Raw genomic sequence first — 19,304 nt, 5'->3', positions numbered from 1 at the left:
CAGGCCACAAACTAAGGCGGTATTAAAAACAGAAAAACAAAAAACAAAAATAAAAACAAACATTATCAATGGATTCGCTCACACTCCCCTATACAAGTAGATCTACCAGAGAGTTTCTGAATGCAAGCTGGATGACTAACAATACAGGACCTAAAACACAGTGCAGCTGTTAGTGGTATCGTTTCAGTACAGGATAGGGTGGAGGATATGGGGATTTCTCCCTATCCCCAACCCATTTTGCTGATCATCCCCCACTTACAACATCCTCTTTCTTTGCAGATGAGTTTATTTTCCTCTTCAGCTTGCAAGAAGGAGCCATTCCCAGTGTATCCCAGTTGGACTAGATTTCCCCCACCCTCCATCCCCCTCAGATTTGGACTACCTGACCTCCCTTGAGAGAGCAGAGAAGCACATTCATTGTGAATAGAGTTGCTTTACTTTGCTCCTTTCTGTTTGCAGAACGTCCAGACCATGATTTTCTCTAATTTAGCAATTATTTGAATTCATTAGACAACATTTATCCACTTACTGGTGCAAATGCCCATGGAAAGCCAACCTGAATTTGCTTTCCAGAAGTGTTCAAATGTACAAGGTGAAAGGATGCTCTCCATCAGTATTTGCACTAGTGAAGTTCAATCACATGATTGTTCCCAGAGAGCAAAATGCCAAGTGAATTCTTTCATTCCCAGCAGGAAGTCTGGCTGGCAGTATTCGCCCAGCTCCGTCCCCACTGAAGACATCAGTGGGACTGAACACAAGACGCTCCCCCCTGCAGAACTGCTTGAGCACACATTGCCCAAGCAAGACTGGACTGAGATTAGGAACATTCTATACAATTCACAGAAACACCAGTTATAAAGTCACCTCTTCCCCAAAAACTGTCTTAGTGTCTTGTAGCGGTACAGAGTGGAAATTGCCCCAATATCCCTGCTGCTCCAGAAAGTATAATCAAAACAGCACAGCCTCAGTAAGTAAAAATCTACTCATCACAGTTCGATACCGACTGAAAGGGGCAGCCAAAGTGCAACCCAAGGATTGCACAATTCCCCAGTGCTCTGCCCAGGAATCTTCCTTAGTGTCCAAATGCTTATCAGCAAGCCCCCTGTCCCTACTGCCAGTGTTAGCTGCAGAACACATATGAACTGTGAGCTACTTGGCTCAGTCCATTTGGAGTCAGAAAATTAGCAGAGACAGCCCCGTCACAGGGGTCAAGAAAGCAAAGAGGACCTCTTGAAGCATGACTGTGTCAGCTAGAGAAAACAGAGTCTGGAATGGAGAGATGAGGGAAAGAGGGAAGACTGAGGCTTGTGGAAGAAGAGTAAGGAGACTAGGGCCTGGTCTACACCTAAAACTTAGGTCATCCTAGCTACATCACTCCGGGCTGTGAAAAAACTCACATAGTGAGGTCGACCTAACCCTTGGTCAAGACACGGGTAGGTCAATGGAAGGATTCTTCCATCCACCTAGCTACCACCTCTTGGAGAGGGGGAATGCTTACATCAACGGAGAAATCTGTTCTCGCTCTACACTACAGCATTCCAGCAGCGCAGCTGTGCCACTGTAATGCAGACGTACCCTACGTCAGAAAGTGTTGGGGAATAGGGTTCAGAGAGGCCTCCATTGGAAATAGCATCTCTGACTGTCCCAGACCTTCTTGGAGATTGTAACAGTGTCAGGTAAAGGACTTCCTGACATTCTATGCACGAGTCATTAAACCATTCCAATCCCCCATCTCTGTCCATCTGCATTCCCTGCACTTCATGTATCCGGAAGCACGAGAAACGGCACCTTCCTGGAAGATGTCGCACAGCCAGTGGGTCTCGGTGGTCGGCGTCAGGGAGATGGGGCGTTTTCAGCACTAACAGAAAACAAAGGGAAGAGGAACTCACCTCCACAACCCTTCCTTCTCTCCAGGCGATGAGCTCCTCTCTCCCCAGACGTTGTGACAGTGGCAATTCTGATGCCCCGAATCACTGAGGTTTCATCTTTAAAGCACTCCCTAGCTTTTGAGAGATGACGCATGGAAACTGGCAGGGTTTGTGGGGGAGGAAGTAGTGTGGACTGAGCATTTGTCAGGATGCAATGCTGGCTGGGGTACAGGATGGGGATTCGACCCAGGCACTTACTTGTCGGGCTATCAGGCTCCAATAGTTTATGGAGGATGTGTGCTCGAAGCACTGAATGTGCTATGAACAGATAGGAGGAGATAGAAGTTTGCCAGTGACAGAAAGGTCCCTGCTTGCAAGAGTCAGTGTAACGAGGGAATCTGCACAATGCAAAGCGTGTTCGTTTTCCTAGCTTCCCTGACTGAATACAAAAACCAGGCTTCAAACCACACACGTTTTAACCTACTCGCTTGGAGGAAGTAAATATTCCATGTGAAACAACAGTGTCATCCAGTGGCTGGGGAAGTAAATTACAGGGATACATTTCCTATGGCTATCAGAGGACATATCAGTCTCCAGTTCCTATGGTTACAGAGCTTGGTTAAATTAATCCCAGGTATGCCTATTCCTGTGAGCAGAAAAATTCACCTTCCACCCCCCTGAGTGAGGGTGTGCCAGCAGCCTACCCACTCCAATGCCATCCAAAGTGCCCCCCTGAGGCCCCTGGTGCTTTACTTGTGGGGCAATGAGCAGAGTCACTGTGAAAGCTACTGACAATTACAGGTGGAGCATCCAGAACCACACATTAAGCTGCTGTTTAGAGTCAAATCTTCATGCCTCATTTCAGCAGAGGAAAGACACCAAATGCCCCCATTAGAAAGAATTAGCAGGAGCATTCAGATTAAATGTGCTACCCTGGCAAACACCATGAAGGAACCATAATCCATGCAAAAGGACTCTGGTTAACAAGACTGCTCCAAGCCTGAATCAACAGTTGCCTACCACAAGAACTGTTTAGATTTCCTGCAGGTCTGAATCCTTGCTATTCTCGACAAGAAGCCCCCTTGCCTAGGTCTGCTTCCCAAATCCCCTGGAGTTTTTGAGAGCCTTTTAGAGACACCACAGATAGCTGTCATCCAATCAACGTCACAGTATTTTGCACAAGATGGAGACACAAACTGCAAAGGGCACAACTCACAGATGCAGCAGTCAAGTCTTTGGCGAAACTCACATGGACACCCTCAGTTAATTAGCTTTGTTCTTTTGGGGGGGAGGGTTGTTTGCTTTTTATTCCCATGGTACATCCAAAGACAAGTTGTCCAGAAGTTGCACAGAACCGCTTGGTGTTCAACTCCTAGGATACACTGAAGAAGAAAGCACTATTTTAATGTTTGTTTTTTCAAAATAATTTGCATAGCTAAACTGTAGATCTAAGGCTTCTATGAATGGTGTGGTTATGTCTGACAGACAACGTCCATCGAAACAGAGAAAGCCCATGAGAGAGCCCCGTCACGTCCCACTTTTGTCAGGGTACACACATGCACGCACAACACTTGCCCTCGATAAAGCAGTTCCCCTTTTTTCAGAGCCACCTTACACAATCAGTGTGACCGTATTTCCCAAAGGAAAAATGGGACACCGCATGGCGATAGCCTGAGCCACCCTCACACTTTCCCCATGTGGGGCTGACCCAAACCGCTTGCCCAAAACCTGCCCTCTTCCCCCCCCCCCGGCAGCATGCGGGGCCAGCATTGCTGCTTGCCCAAGCCCTGCCTGCCCACTCCGTGCAGAGCTGGCATCCTTGCTTGCTCAAAGCCCTGCCTACCCCTGTGTGGGGCTGGTATCGCCCCCCTCTCACACGTTCCTCTGCACCCCGCTAGTTTGACAAAAGCGGACACTTGACTCGTTTGCCAACTGATGAAGTTGGCAAGAAATGGGACAAATGCCAACTTTTGCCAAAAAAGTCAGGACGGCCGGGACAAAGCTTAAAAAAAGGAGCGACCTGGCCACAATGGGATGTATGGTCACCCTATACACAACATACCAGGATACCCAGTCCCTCCCTCCTGCGCTGGAGTTGCTCTGAGTGGCCCTCAATGACTGTGCCGAAGCATCAGTCCTGGGGGTTTCCTGATCACAGATTTGTGCCAACAGCTGCCCTGGGCCCAACAGCACAGACCACTTGCCAAGGACATCAAATACTCTCTCTCTCTCTCCCCCTGAGCTGTGACGCTTCGGTCCAGATCCTCCAAGGTATTTATGCTCCTAACGCCCATTGAAATCAATTGAAATCATTGAAATCAATGGGCCTTTGGAGCCTAGATACCTTGGAGGATCTGGGCCTTTGAGCTGGCATTGAATTTCCAAGACTGCAAACTGTGAAGCCACTCAGCGGTTCCCAGTGCATGCGTGCACACAGAATGGCAGACCCTCTAGCTTAGGCGACAAAGGTGGCATCTCAACACCAAGAGCATGATTTGAACGCAGACCCCAGAAGTGAATAAGTCAGTGCAATTTACTCTCGGCTAGGGGCATTCTCTCCTTTCACTCGCAGGTGACACCTCTACCGTTGGGAAAGGCTAGACTCCCCAGCCCACAACAGCGCTCCACATGTCAGCTGGGGGGTCTGGGAGAGTGGCAAGAGGTGCTCAAGCCTCCTCCCCACTTCACAACATCCCCAAACCCACCTGTCACAAGTCCAGGTGACCAGCCTCCCAGAAAGAGAAGGAATCACTTTTATTTCTTAGCTGCCCAGCAAACACAGTGCCAGAGCCATCCCACCGCCAGTCCAAGAGGTTTCTCATTATCCCCAATGCTGTACCGACAGACACCGTCACAGGCTCCCGCAAAGGGGTGTACATGGCATAGCCAATGCCACATCGCTGTACCCAAACCGAACAAGGGAGTAGGCTACTGGGGAACGGTCGCAGCTGGTCCTGCTGTCAGACTATGCTTTGGTCAAATGGCCCTTATGTCTCATCTCCCGCATACAGACAACCCAACAAGCAACCACTGCATTATGGAAGCCAGCGGGTTTGTTTTGCTTTTATACATCAAAATGAGTAAAAAGTAGAAAGAAATTCCCCAAACAATAAATATCTGCCTTCATGAAATAAATTAATGTATCAATGCTGCGGACGGGGGAGTCACTCCCATCACAGAGTCCATGGAGATGGGCGCTGGGTCTGCAATGGTATCCATATCCCAACTGCCCTGCTGGCTGGGGTTGCTAGGAGTCAAACAGGTCCACTTGCGCCCGCCCCACCTGCTCCTAGAGCCTGAGGCATACCCAGGTAGCCAGGGGGAGGGCGTCACTGGAGGAGAGGGAGGAACTGGGAAAGTCCCCAGGTTCCCCTCAAACCGCTACAAGATTTAAAGGGTCCCAACCCAACCCTGGCTCAATCAGCCAGCACCAAAATCACAGGATCCGCCTGCTACAGTCACTGCCTTCAAAAGGCTCCTCAGAGAAGGGCCCTGGGGGAGCAGCCTGGAAAGCCACGTGACAGGTCCCCACCTCACCCATCACAGGGGCCTGGCACAAGCCGTCAGACGCTGGGTTTTGAATTTTGAAGAAGATGAAAGACAATTGGTTTACACATTAACCCCCCGCCCTCCCGCCCTCCCTCCTACACACACGACACATAGCCTGCTCCTCCCCGCCCCAATTAAAAACGCTCTTCATCGAGACCCTCTCCTGGGGCACATCCCCACCCCGGGCCTCCTTGAGCGAGACAAGTTCACAGATAAGGCAGTTTGAGCGAGAGGGAGCTTCCACAGACAGCCTGATATCAACCCAGTGTCTCCAGGCCTGAGAAGGGGCACTGAATTGCAACGTCAAGTCTCCCTTTCAGACAACACAGACAGACAGACAGACAGTGCAGGAGAGGAAGCAAGGGAGGCACTCCTGTGGTTTGCATTGCTGCTTCCTTCCCCCACCCCTCCCTTGCAAGTCCATTCAGGTTTTGTTCTCCCCACCCTTCCTCCCCAATACAATGCAGATCCTTGACATCTAAAAACACCTCCTCCTCCAGCCCTGCTGCCATGGCCCAGAGGTGAAATCCTGGCTTCAGAACGGTCCTGCAACTTTCGACTCCTGGATAAGCTGAGATCTAACAGGAACCAGGCCCATTATTTCCCTGTGATCTCTATTACATCGTCGTCTTTGTCCTCGTCATCATTGGAGCTGCATCCCACCTCCGAGACCTCCTGGGATTCAAACTGAGGCACCTGGGACCGAAGGAGGCCCCCAGTCGGGTAGCCCGAATGAGGGGACATGTAGCCAGGGTAGGCAGACGCCATGCTCCTGGGAAGGCTGCTGGGCAAAACGGGGGCTGGGAAAGGAGCAAACATCCTGGGCTCAGGCAGGAGTGACTGTGTGAAGGGTAGCGAGTAGCTGGGCAGCATCCCCGTCATAGAGGGATTCAGCATGAACGGGACACTGGCGGCGGCTGAGGTAGCAGCAGAGGAGCTGGCGGTGCCAGCTGTCAGCAGAGGGTCAGTAGTCACAGGGAACACCAGCTGCGGGTCTGGTAGTAAGTTGGGCAGCTGGTAGTAGGATGAGCCAGTGCCCATGTACAGGGAGTTTCCTGCTTGGGGGGCAAATGGATGGGCGAGGCTGTGGTTTAAAGAGACAGGGGGCATGGGGAACCCTCCAGAGACCGGGTACCCATGTTCGTACGACTGAACAGATGTTGGCAGCTGGCGCTTCTTCTGCTGCCTCCGGGCTGGTTCCTCCGGGGCAGAGGGCGAGGTCGACTTGCGCTTTTTGCCCCGTAAGTCCAGCACTGAGTGACCCTCAACATGCTGGCTGGTGGCTGGCAGGGCTGAAGAAACCGACGGGGCCAAGAAATGGATGCCCAGTCGCTGCTCAGCTGCCCGGACTGCGTTGTCTGTCCGGGCAGGGTGTCCCTGCACAGCGTTAGTGCTGGGGGAGTTGTGGCGTGACTCCCGGGCGGCAGCAGCCTCGGCGTACTGCTGCAGCTCGCTGATGATCTCCGGGCTGTCGGGGGAAATGGGCCGAGTCAGCTCCTCCGTGTTAGGCAGCTTGGGCGACGAGGCACGATGTCTGCCGTTGCTTGTGGACTCCAGAGACGGACCCTGGGAGCCTGGAGGCAACATGGAGATGGAGTGGGTGAGAAAGAGAAGTCCAGAGAAAGAGTCGGGGAGGGGGAGAAGGGAGCAAGCAGACTCGGCAGGGGATGGGGGGCGGGCTGCCATGGAATCAGCCAGGGAGGAGGGGAGAAAATGTGGAATTTAAAGGAAGAGAGACCAGAGGAAGCTCTGGGGCAGGGATGTAAAACGTGTCCCCTAAATGCAGTCCTGGGGAAGGTGGTGCAGTTGAAATACCCCCCACAGAAGCCCAATGGAGGAGAGCACTCGGGGCACATATCGTATGTGAGGATCTTCGGCCCCCTACCTGAGGCAGCTGTACGACGGTCTTCACTGCCCTTCGGCTTCCCTGTGGTCCGGATAGCAAAAATCCGCCCATCGCTGGTGCGGATGTATGTCCCTGAAACAGGCGGGGAGGAAGCAACGCGTCAGACACAGGAACAAAGGCTGCAGAACTGGGGGAGGAATGGAGGGGGAAAGAGAGGAGAGGAGAGAAAAGGACAGAGGAGAGGACACACCAACCCCCAATTCCCAAACACTCTGATCTCTCACCAGTGTCCAGGAGCATTACCATCAGGCAAGGCTGGTGTCATCTCACATGCTGTGTCAGAGGCCTGCAGATCCATTAGGCAGGCGCGAGGCACCAAACGGTGCCCAGCTGTGCCGGCAATGGGCCAGGAGCCTGCGGGCCATTCGCCACTTACATAGAACGGAGCAGGCTGTAAAACCAAGATGCAGCAGCTCCTAGGGCTGCACCGTGGCTAGAGATGAGAGTGGCCCCAGATTGCACTCTTGAACACTCAAAATGCTGGAATACCCCCCAGTCTGGTGCAGGCTGGTTCTCTCCTTTAGGGCCTTCTCAGGTCATGAGCTCTGCCAGGGGCAATGGCTGTGGTCTCACACTTTCCCTTTTCCCGTGCTGCCTGTGTATTTCAGTGGCACTCAGCAAGCTCTGTTACAGGCAGGACCCTTTCCCGTCTCTAAGAAATGACATCTGGCCAGCTGCCTCCACCCTTGTTGGGAGAAGGCTTGTGTAAGAGTTAGAGCTTACAACACTCTGGAAAGGTGACAAGACAGAGTCCTGCTCTCCACTGGCAGGGAGAAGGCCCTGTCACATCTCCTTGCAATCTGACCTTGGGCCTGATCAGTAGCGACTTCTCCACTGGTGGCAGCTGTTTCAGTATTTATTCACCCCAAAACACGATAGGAGACTGTGTGTCAAGATAATGAGATGGGCAAACCTGGAGCTTGAAATATCTCCAGTCCTCTTCAGAAGGGAAGGATGGAAGTGCTAGAAGAGGACCATTCCCTTTGGGGCAGTGGCAGGAAATTGCAGAACTAGTAGCCCAGGCTCCTCCATCTCCCCATCACGGTTAAACCCACAACTAACTAAGGCCTCTGTTCTTCTGACTCTTAAAGCTGTGAAGAAGCCTGTTTATTAAATGAACCTTGCCAGCAGAGCACTGGAAACAGGAATTTTGGGGGATTCTGGTAAATCAGGGCTAGGAGATTAGCATTTACTTCTTCCCCAAAACAGGGATTTACCTTTAGTCCCCCGAATGATGTGGATGCTCTCGCCAGCACCGATTCTCGCCTGCACATCAGTGGATGTGTTGGTGCCTGGAATCACAATATCTGGGAGAAAATCAGCATCTGAGAAGTTACACAACGAGTTCACACAAGAGAGGGAGAAATCCAGAGCTACACTCCCCCGCCCCCACCCAGCTGGCTTTCTCAATAAATTCTGCTAACAAGAACAGGGTTTAGTTGAGTAACAAAGATGTCTTAGGCAGCAGAAGTGTAATCGCCTGGGACTGAGAGCTGATGAGGGGGGGTCAGGGGTAATGAATGGCAAGTTGCCTCAGCCCGCAGGCCCCATCAGTTAGAACACTGAACGCGGGGCAGAGCACTGGAAGGGGTCCCACAGTGCACCAGGCCTGACCTGTGAAATATGTTTGGCCCTCAAGATGCAAAGAGATCAAGGAGCCACAATCAATATTTTGGGATGGATTCTCTGCCCTGTTTTACTCCCTTTGTATACCTGTGGGGCAAAACCACCTGCTGGGGATTCTCCAGGTATGGGGGAATCCATAACAGGTCCAGTAGAGCTGGCATGGCTGGCTTATACACCCCCTCCCTGGTACAATGGGCAGAGAGGGGTAGGGAACTCTGGCAATCCCCAGCTGGTGTAGGGTCCATAGGCACTGTTGCCAGCCGGTGCAGTATAGCGCCCAGGCTGCTCTAACCTGTGCTGCGGCCAGGGCAGCGACTCCGAGTCAGGCACTAGAACAATCAAAGTTACTCCCTCTCCTCCATCCCTTGCCATGCAGCAGGGGAGCTGCTGAGCAGCTGAAGTAGAGAATGGGCAGCTCACAGCCAAGCTGTTGCAGCTCCCCTCTTGCCTCCGGTCTACGTTCATGGATGTGTTGCAGCACTTCAGTTTAAAAGCCACAGCGCCTGCTTCAAGGGACACATTTCGATTCATAATCAGACCATTTTCTTCTGGACACAATCACCCTCATGGGCCAGGGACGTTGTTCTGTCCCCGAGGGATGGATGTGTCCCAAGACACTCTCTCAACCAGCTGTGTTCTCAAGGTGATTTGGTTCCAAAGGAGGGACTGACCTGTCGTGGTGACAATCTTCTGAACGAGGACACCGGCTCGCTGCAGATAGTTGATGGGGAAGTTGACAGCAGGGTTGGAACCAGAGGCAGATCCCGTGCCACCCAATGGGACATGACGAGGCATCATAGGAATGGGGGTGGACTGAACGGGGCGGACGCTTGCCACTGGCTTGTCCTCGCCCTTGAAAACTGGCCGCCTGGTGGGAGGAAGGAGAAGGAGACTATTAAACTGAGTTATGTTCTCTTGGGGAAGAGTCCCGACTGGATTTGGTTCCACCATTCCCAGCTGTTCACATGGGCAATCATGAGGTTCTGCACAAAGGCAATTACTCTTGGAGGCAGAATAATCCAAAAGGCAAAGCCCTGGAACTCTTTGGTCCTGCTCCTGGGTTTGGAGAGAGGCAGCAGGAATCTCACTGCTCCAGGACCGCTAAGAGAGTGAAGTCGCTGTGTGGGAAGAACCTTGATCCCTGAGTTAAAGCACAGGACTGGCTGTCAGGGCTCCCAGCTGCTAGTCCTGACTGAGTCGCTGACCCTGGGGTCACCTCAGCATCCCCATCTGTAAACCAGGGGTGGCAGAGATCTGGTAAAGTAAGGCTCTTCCTTACCAACAGCAGAGATCTGGGAGCAGCCAGCCAGCGTTCGCACAGCATTCCCAGACCCTCAGATTGGGAGTGCAGAGTGTTACTGACTCCACATAGCTGGGCCTGCACTTGAGATGTCTTGTGGGGATGAGGAATTACACACGGTGCGGGTGGAGTGATGGCAGATGACAGACACACTGGCTTGGAAAGGGTGTATAGGGGTGTGGGTCTTGACACTTTCACTACCTGTCTGGATTCTGTCTAGTACTCTGCCCATTCTCCCAGGCACAGCCACTGCAATCAGTGACCCCACCCCCAGTGAGAAAGACTGCATGTGCCCCCAAGGCTGCCTTCCTTTCTAATCAGCTGTTTTCTCCACCTTCTTTGCCTCATTACCCTTACATATTTACAGCTGGTGGGGGAAGGAGAGGGGGCATCACCCTGCCTCGGTTGTCTCATTTCCTAGGAGCCAAGTGAGAAAGCCCAGGGAAACACATTCGTCTTCATCTACCCAGTCATTTTTCCTGCCCCTGCCTCTCCCCTCGATTGAATCCTGAGCACAGTGGAAAGAAACGAGCACCCACCAGTTCCTTTGACTAAAGGCAGGGATGCTTGTCAGGCTCTGGTCACTGGCTGGGTAATACTGCGCATAGGATGGACGGGTGTAGGGGACGGATGCTCGCTTCTCCTCCTCATAGCCCTTCTTTGCTGCCTTCTTCTCTGCCTTGGTCAGCTTGTGCTCCTTCCGATCAATCAGCAACGACTCATGCTGGAAAGGCTCCTGTGGTCACAGCACATAAATGTATTTAGATGCTAACATACCACAAGAGGGCAGCAGACGAACCCAAGTGGCAGCAATCCCTCCCTGTATCCCAGGCCGAAGGCTCCCGGCAGTACTCTGCATACTGATATCTGCCTTCCCTCAGGGCAGGTCCTTGGTGAAGAGTTCAGAACCAGGGCAATGGGCACGTATGGTCATTTCTTGTAAAGAACCTGTGCACAAACTCCATCATGTTCTCACCACGCACAGGAACATGTTATTCAGAATATCTACAACATGTGCAAGGCTAATCCAGTGGCTACAGTGTACTTAGATTTTCAGAAAGCCTTTGACAAGGTCCCTCACCAAAGGCTCTTAAGCAAAGTAAGCAGCCATGGGATAAGAGGGAAGGTCCTCTCCTGCATCAGTAACTGGTTGAAAGATAGGAAACAAAGGGTAGGAATAAATGGTCAGTTTTCAGAATGGAGAGAGGTAAATAGTGATATCCCCCAGGGATCTGTACTGGGACTAGCGCTGTTCAACATATTCATAAATGATCTGGAAAAAGGGGTAAACAGTGAGGTGGCAAAATTTGCAGATGATACAGAGCTACTCAAGATAGTTCAGTACAAAGCAGGCTGCGAAGAGTCACAAAGGGATCTCACCAAACTGGGTGACTGGGCAACAAAATGGCAGATGAAATTCAATGTTGATAAATGCAAAGTAATGCACTTTGGAAAACATAATCCCAACCATACATATTAAATGATGGGGTCTAAGTTAACTGTTACCAGTCAAGAAAGAAATCTTGGAGTCATTGTGGATAGTTCTCTGAAAACAGCCACTCAATGTGCAGCAGTAGTCAAAAAAGGTAACAGAATGTTGGGAATCGTTAGGAAAGGGATAGATAAGATGAAAAAATATCGTATTGCCTCTCTATAAATCCACGGTACGTCCACATCTTGAATACTGTGTGCAGATCTGGTTGCCCCATCTCAAAAACGATGTATTGGAATTGGAAAAGGTACAGAAAGGGGCAACTAAAATGATCAGAGGTTTGGAAAAACTTCCATGTGAAATGAGATTAATAAGCCTGGGACTTTTCAACTTGGAAAAGAGACGACTAAGGGGGATATGACAGAGGTCTATAAAATCATGACTGGTGTGGAGAAAGTAAAGAAGGACGTGGTATTTACTCTTCATAACACAAAATCTAGGGGTCACCAAATGAAATTAATAGAGAGCAGGTTTAAAACGAACAAAAGGAAGCATTTCTTCACACAACACACAGTCAACCTGTGGAACTCCTTGCCAGAGGATGTTATGAAGGCCAAGACTATAAGAGGGTTCAAAAGAGAAGTTCATGGAGGATAGGTCCCTCAACGGCTATTCGCCAGGACAGGCAGGGATTGCTGTTTGCCAGCGGCTGGGAATGGGCAACGGGATGGATCACTTGATGATGACCTGTTCTATTCATCCCCTCTGAAGCATCTGGCATTGGCCACTATCAGAAGACAGGATATTGGGCTAGACGGACCACTGGTCTGACTCAGTATGGCCATCTTATGTTTTTACAACAGCACATAAACGTTGCCCTTTAGAAGTCTTCCTTTTTAACCATAAATCTCTGCACAGAGACAGACAGGCTGACACACACACAATCCTTCATTCCACCTCACCTCTAACAGCCCTAAGCAAACTACCCCAAACTGCGTTCTTCCACTCTCTATCAAAGGCCTAAAGAATTCTGCTAATGAACCTGGGGTCCTGGGTTTGAGAATGGAACAACAGTTTTCCTGATACTTGACACTGATCATGGACTTGTCTCAGAGACGTGCACAGTCCCTTACAATTAATATTGACTGGGAACACTCTTATCTGAATGGTGATGACATCTGGAAGCAGCATTATGTACCTTTCTTCTTACCTTGGTGATAAGGTGAGGATATTTGAGACAGGCTAGCTGTAAGACAGATTCCTTGATCCTGGCTGAGTCCAGTGACAGCTGGGCAGGGTCTGACTCCTCTTCTACAAAGTGCAGCAGGTTCTCCACCTCCCTCCGGGTGAAGTTCAGCACTGGATTCAGATCATCCACAACACGATCTGGAGAATGGAGCGAATGCATCATTCAAAGAAGGGAGGAGACGGTTTACTGATCTCTGCTGTACTCGTCACATTCCCTCCTATCGATTTCCCAGCTCTAACTTTGTACCCTCCACAGCACCCTGTTGTGAATCTCTCTGGAGGGACAGGGATTATCCCACTGCATTTTGAGACATGATCACGGTGGTGTTTGAATATTGACATGAATCGGGCTAGGGAATGCTTTGCTCTTCCTATATTACAGCAATGTGAGGAGGGCCTTTAATGACCTGGCATAAACAAACTTGGAAGCTGATGATACCGTACATTCGATATGGTTGATGAAGTTCCGCAGCTCACCTCTTGCACATCAGAAAGCTAAAAATGTATGTGGACATTGTGATAAAAAGGCAGCTGCAAAGATGAACACCAATAACTGACCTGCCAGAACCACTGAGAAAGGCTCAAAATTTTACAGTGACTAACCAGGGACTCAAATTTACAGGGAATACAACACCAAACTGTTAAATTTGTTTTTATGAGATCTAAACTTCATTCTTAAATGATAAAAATATCAGAACAACTCTCCAGTCATAAATGCCTCTTCAGTGTCATTTCTTCTAGCAGTGATTTGTTTCCAACGTTAGACAGAAGGCAGCATCACCAAAATCATACAGACTCCATTCATGGACTACAGAGTATAAGGAAATGAAGCAAGATGACATATTGGCAAGAGCGTTCATGCCTACCTGACATTCCCTGCTTGGAAACTTGGCGCTCATAGATTTTCTTCTCCAGGGTGTAATCCGAAACCAGTCGGTAAATGTGGCATGGCTTCTTCTGTCCGTAGCGGTACACTCGGCACACCGCTTGCGCGTCATGGCACGGGTTCCAAGAAGCATCAAACACCACCACTCTGTTTGCTCCAATCAGGTTGACACCCAAACACCCAGCTCTTAAACAAAACAAAAATTAAGTTGCAAAGCCATTGTTCTTACCAGTTTACAATACCTTTATATTTTAAGGAGTTAACATCCTCTATGGTCTTAAGCCAAATCTTTCAAACAGAGCAAGTGCCAAAGAATCTTTGGTCTGAAAAACTCCTGCCTCCATCCCATCAATGAAACCCACTCTTTCACCCGCCCCCTTCGTTCCAGGCAGGCAGCCAACTCACCGTGTGGACAGAAGGAAGAGCCAAACAGAGCTGTTGCTGGGGTCATTGAACTGGTTAATTAATCGTTCCCTTTCGGAGGCAGAAGTGCTGCCATCCAGTCCTGGGAAGGGAATTAGAGATGTGTTTAAAAACTCTTTGTGCTGTGGGCCCGTCAATACAAAACAGTTCTCATCTGATTCTTGGAGTACCTGCCCTGTGAAGAATGCCATTACCCTACAGACTCCACAGAGATCCAGCTAAGGCAGAGCTTCCCAGCCATTTCAGGCAATTGAACCAGCTTACCACAAGCCCTCAGCTGTGCCAGCCAGTGCCCACATCTCCCCAGTCAAACACACACAGAGCAGTCAGCCAGGGAATTTGGGCTGTGCCCAGTTGCAGTATTGCATGAGTGCGGAACAGGAGTCTGGCATAGCCCAAGTTGCACAGTGGGTTACAGTGTATACAGCTGAATAGCAGACGAGCAGTTGTAGTGCACTGGGATCCATAAACAGAGGTTCATCATTATGGTAGGAAGTCTACAGTACCAGTCACAATAGCCTGAAATGTCAGAATTGGTCATAGACCCAATACAACCATTGAACTAGGAGAGCACAACAACAATGCAAAGCCCCACAGACTGAACAGGAGCACATGCAGAGGAATCAGACAAAACTAGAGGAGAACAGTGCATACTTGTGATCATGGGCAGGATGCACTCAGGACGAAGAGACCCTTGAGTCAAAAGAGGAGTTAGAGCAGTTTTATACACAGCTAGCCTGCCTGCCAGGAGCTCTCAGGGACACCATATCCATCCAGCTACTCTAAACATGCCTCTTGCTCTGGCACGTAAGTCAGCTACTGAAGGGGACGAAGACTCGAACAGGATTCAGACTGGAGGAAAAACTCACAACCACCAAAACAAGTAGTAAAGATTCTAACTCTTACGCCTCTAGAAAGCGGTGCAAGGAAAGAATGAAGATTTTTTAAAAAGTTTTAAGAAGTGATAGTTACGCTATTCAGAGAGCCATTAAAAAGAAAAGGGGAAAGTGGGACATCATCAGTCAATCCTGGTCAAAACTAAAAACATCCACCCAAGACAACTCAAACAAATCAATCTGAAAATGGAAAAGGAAGAAGCACATATCTACACACCCACAAAAAAAGCACATGTAAGCATGGTAAGAAATTGCTGCAACATCAAGAGCTGAGCCCAGGAACAGAGGGTCAAATAAGGTTGCAGAGGAAGTAAGGAGGATGGTCTGTACTCACTGTAGTAGTTTAGATTTCGGACCCAGTTATGAATGCCTTGAACATCTGAGCCTGGAGGATTGGGCATTGGTCTTTTTGCCAAGAACTCCTCAATGACAGACAGCGTGGACAGACTCTGGCTGCAAAAATCAAGATCTCTGCTCAGGAAAGCCCCCAACAGCGTAACTAGAAGAGCAGAACTCTATCCCCCCCTTGCTAGCAGTCCAATGGTACTAGATCAACCTGCTATGGGACACCCCCTTACCACTGATATCGATATGGATGAAGAGACTACACAATCCATGGACAACAACAAAAGATTAAACAAAACAATGGAAGAAAGGCCAAACAACATTGCATAACAAATGGCAGCTGTCATGGGGGAAACACTGCCAATCTTACTCTACCACCATCTAATCTCCAAATACACCGCTGCTCAGGGCCTAGAGGAGCCACCATTGATACTTCCTCTTACCTGAAGACCAAAATCTTGTCTCCATGCTTCACACTTTCCTCAATCAGGTGGAACAGTAACACCATCTTGGGTGAGTTCTCCAGAACTCCTGTCTGGTAATCACACAGGATGTCCTTGGCCTACGCAGAAACAAGAGACTTGGTTACCGGGGGAGGTACTCATTCACTAGTTAGTTCTATAAAATGCACTTTCCATAAGAGGCTCCAGGCTCATGTACAAAATGCAATAAACACAACCCAAACAGCCAAATTTCCACATAGCCCTCCCAAGTTCCAGACATGCCTATCCCCATGTTGAGAATAACCGGCCATCAGCCCTGTCATTTAAGTCTGGAGACTGTTAGTTTGAGCATCAAACCTGCTGTGGCAATTCACAGGAAGCAGCAGTATCCATATAGAACTTGGGTCTACAAAGTGAATGCCCTGAATTGCACCTGGAAGTGAATAGGAAACCAGTGCAGTCATTAGAGAACTAGTGTAAAAGGTGAAGACAGCCAGTGGAATCTAGTTGGCACATTCTGCCAAGTGATCTTCAAAGGTATTCCCTTGTGGCACATGCTACAACAACTCTGTCTCAAGGTGACAGAGGAATAAATTACTGTGGCACAGTCTGGATCCAAGAAGAGAGGTCATAAGCCTCCAGGCAGGCCCAGATGAAACGTGTGTTTTTGGCCACGGCTCTCACCTGGGACTCCTGAAGCCACAGAGGATCGAGGAGCTTCAAATTGCAGATTTCTTGGGCAACGGATGGACAAACTTTTGAGTGCAGGAAAAGGAATCCCTTCTGCCATATCATCAAGATCCTTCCCCAGCCCACTAGTATCACCTCTGCCTCAAGTGTCAGCCAACTCACTCTCATCCAAGTTCTGATCTCAGGTATGTGGTGAGAAAACACACACACACACACACACACACACACACACACACACACACACACACACACACACACACACACACACACACACACACACACACACACACACACACACACACACACACAGCACCATCCGGGTCTGATGAAAACAAGGTCTACGGCAGCGTGCCAGCTGTACAGTGGCCGCATAATTCACACTAGTAGCCTTATATATACACTGATCAAGACAGATGGCAAGACAGAGCTTCATAGCAGAGATCCCTCATGGCAGGTGAGAAAGCCCCGGAACTAAAAGCAAAATCCCTGCTACGCAAGGGTCTTTTCACTGCTGTTCTCCAACTTATAACTGGTATGCTGTAAGGGTCAAGGGCCTTTGGCCAAATAAGCATCCAGCCCATGTTTATCGACAAACGCTCAGAACTAGGAGTCTCATGACTCTGATACTCACCCACTCATAAGTAACAACTTGATTTGCTCTCTCCTGAAAAGGGTTGAAGCCAATGCCCTGAAGGAACTTGCTGTTGGTAGCTTCTCCAACTGGTGATGCCAAAGCATTACTCTCTGTTTTGACTTTTATTCCTTGTGGCTGGCAGCGAGAATTAGTTCCAGCTGTGCCAAGGTCATCCACATCCAGGTCCTGCTCATTTGCCAGATTCTCTTTTTGCAGTGCTTCATACAGCACATCTGGGTGATTCCAGATCTGAGAGTTGAAGAAAAGGTGAAAGGTAACACTGGACTAGCACAAACCCAACCGAGAAACTTGTGGATTTGCAGCACTTCACACTCAGCCAAATGTGAATTCCCTTGCAGGAATGCATCAGTGATTTGTTAATCTAATTATTCCCCTCCAAACTTACCTGAAAGGGAGTTTGTAAAGCACCACAAATTAAGCAGATCTCCCCGCCTTAGGATATTTAATGCCAGGGATTTTGCCTGCATATTCTGAAGTCTCTGTAGTCGACTAGCATGGACACACTGAAACTTTGCCTGCTACAGAAGTTAGGCAGATTCCGATCAACATGTAACAAGGGAAGTGTGATTCTGTCACAGCACAAGATATAAACTGCTTCAACCAAAACTTGTTACCAATTTTAATTATCTTAAAGCTCCTTTGTTTATTGACTGATGAATGAACACACACACACACACACACACACACACACACACACACACGTGTGTGCGTGAACACAAAGTGTGAAAGAGGTTGTTAGTTTGCACTCTGGGAAATGAAGAACTGTCTTGGGGTTAAAGGCTTGGACTCAGATCATCTGGGTTCAGTTCCTGGCTCTGCCACAGACTTCTTGCATGAATTGGGGCAGGTCACAAACTCTCTGTGACTCAGATCCCCATCTTTAACATTGGAATAAGGATACTATCCAGATACTATATTACATCACACAGAGAAACATGCATACTATTGCTTAAGATCCACCAAGATACTTCACTGGTACTATATTTACATCACTCTTCTTGCCAGTATTTTGATATAGATTCCTACCCTTCCCCTGTATACTGCAGGAGGATCTACTCTTTTGCCAATACCTACCTTACAACAGACGCAGAAAGCCTTGAGCGGGTTCAGTCCCAGCCAGCCACTGTTGCCTGCATCCCGGAACCGGTTCATGAATTCTGTGTAGAGAGCCCGTTGGATTTTTGATAGACGTACCAGGATGACATGTTCTTCTTTATAGGGAAGCTGAGCCTTTAGTACGTTATGACCTCGCCTAAAGAAGAAATAAAAAAAAGGAAGATCAGAAGAGAGACAGAACATTCAGGGCTGCCTTCAGGGTAAGGTTTCTGATGACAGCAAAGAGAAGGAACTCCAGTTGTGAATGTTTCTAATGCAGGACACTCAGAAGACATTACAACCAAAGCCAAATAAACGGTACAGTAAGCGCTATTACTAAAATAGCAAACATTATAATACCCCAGGATAGTGTTAAGATGGGTGATGAAGGTCTTGCTAACCGACGTGCTTGTAGCTGAAATGCTGCACTGAAAAGTAAGAGACCTGGTGTCTCTTTCTGTCTTTGCCAATGACTCTCCCTGGCTAAGTCACTTACTCCTTCTGTGCCTCTGGGTCCTCATCTGTAAAATGGGGAGGATTTCTGCCCACTATGCAAGGGTTCTGTGATGCTCACATCATTCGGGATTTGTAAAATGCTTTCAGATCCTTGGACGGAAGATGATACAGAAACGCATCTACCCTCTACTAATACTGCTAAAGGAAGTTAGGGAGCATTGTGCTGCCCTCCATCATCTGCACATGCTCCCTCTACCAGTCCCCCAGGATGGTACTGGCAAGGTACTGTAACTTTACTCCCACCACTAAGTCAGGGAGAAGTCCCTAAAGATCATTTCTTAACTGACAGGCTAAACCAGACAAAGTGCTTTTGAAAGAAACATGCAGTTGCTAACTCTGGTGTCCCTTCTAAGAATTCTCCTCTATGTCTACAATCTCCCTAAAGGACAAGAGAAAAATCCATGGTAAAACTCAAGCTCAGGAAGA

At 49.1% G+C, this 19,304-nt stretch overlaps 1 protein-coding gene across 1 annotated transcript in view; it reads right to left on the bottom strand.

Moving 5' to 3' along the window:
- Window positions 1-5,551: 5,551 nt before the first annotated feature.
- Window positions 5,552-19,304, bottom strand: part of RAD54L2 (RAD54 like 2) — a 75,254-nt gene continuing 61,501 nt past the window's right edge. Inside the window, exons 11-22 of the mRNA XM_067561157.1 lie at window positions 18,342-18,519; window positions 17,244-17,495; window positions 15,923-16,041; window positions 15,469-15,587; window positions 14,221-14,320; window positions 13,796-14,001; window positions 12,892-13,067; window positions 10,789-10,985; window positions 9,621-9,817; window positions 8,541-8,615; window positions 7,303-7,395; window positions 5,552-6,991 (exon numbers count right to left, since the gene is read on the bottom strand). Of these exons, the coding sequence (XP_067417258.1) occupies window positions 6,015-6,991; window positions 7,303-7,395; window positions 8,541-8,615; window positions 9,621-9,817; window positions 10,789-10,985; window positions 12,892-13,067; window positions 13,796-14,001; window positions 14,221-14,320; window positions 15,469-15,587; window positions 15,923-16,041; window positions 17,244-17,495; window positions 18,342-18,519 (2,689 nt within the window). The 3' untranslated portion in view covers window positions 5,552-6,014. The remainder of the gene's footprint in view (window positions 6,992-7,302; window positions 7,396-8,540; window positions 8,616-9,620; window positions 9,818-10,788; window positions 10,986-12,891; window positions 13,068-13,795; window positions 14,002-14,220; window positions 14,321-15,468; window positions 15,588-15,922; window positions 16,042-17,243; window positions 17,496-18,341; window positions 18,520-19,304) is intronic.

This window comes from Emydura macquarii, unplaced genomic scaffold, assembly GCF_026122565.2.
Source record: "Emydura macquarii macquarii isolate MOO-44397 ecotype Brisbane River unplaced genomic scaffold, CSIRO-AGI_Emac_v2 contig_2369, whole genome shotgun sequence".
Taxonomy (NCBI): Eukaryota; Metazoa; Chordata; order Testudines; family Chelidae; genus Emydura; species Emydura macquarii.
This window is presented reverse-complemented; position numbering and strand designations above follow the sequence as displayed.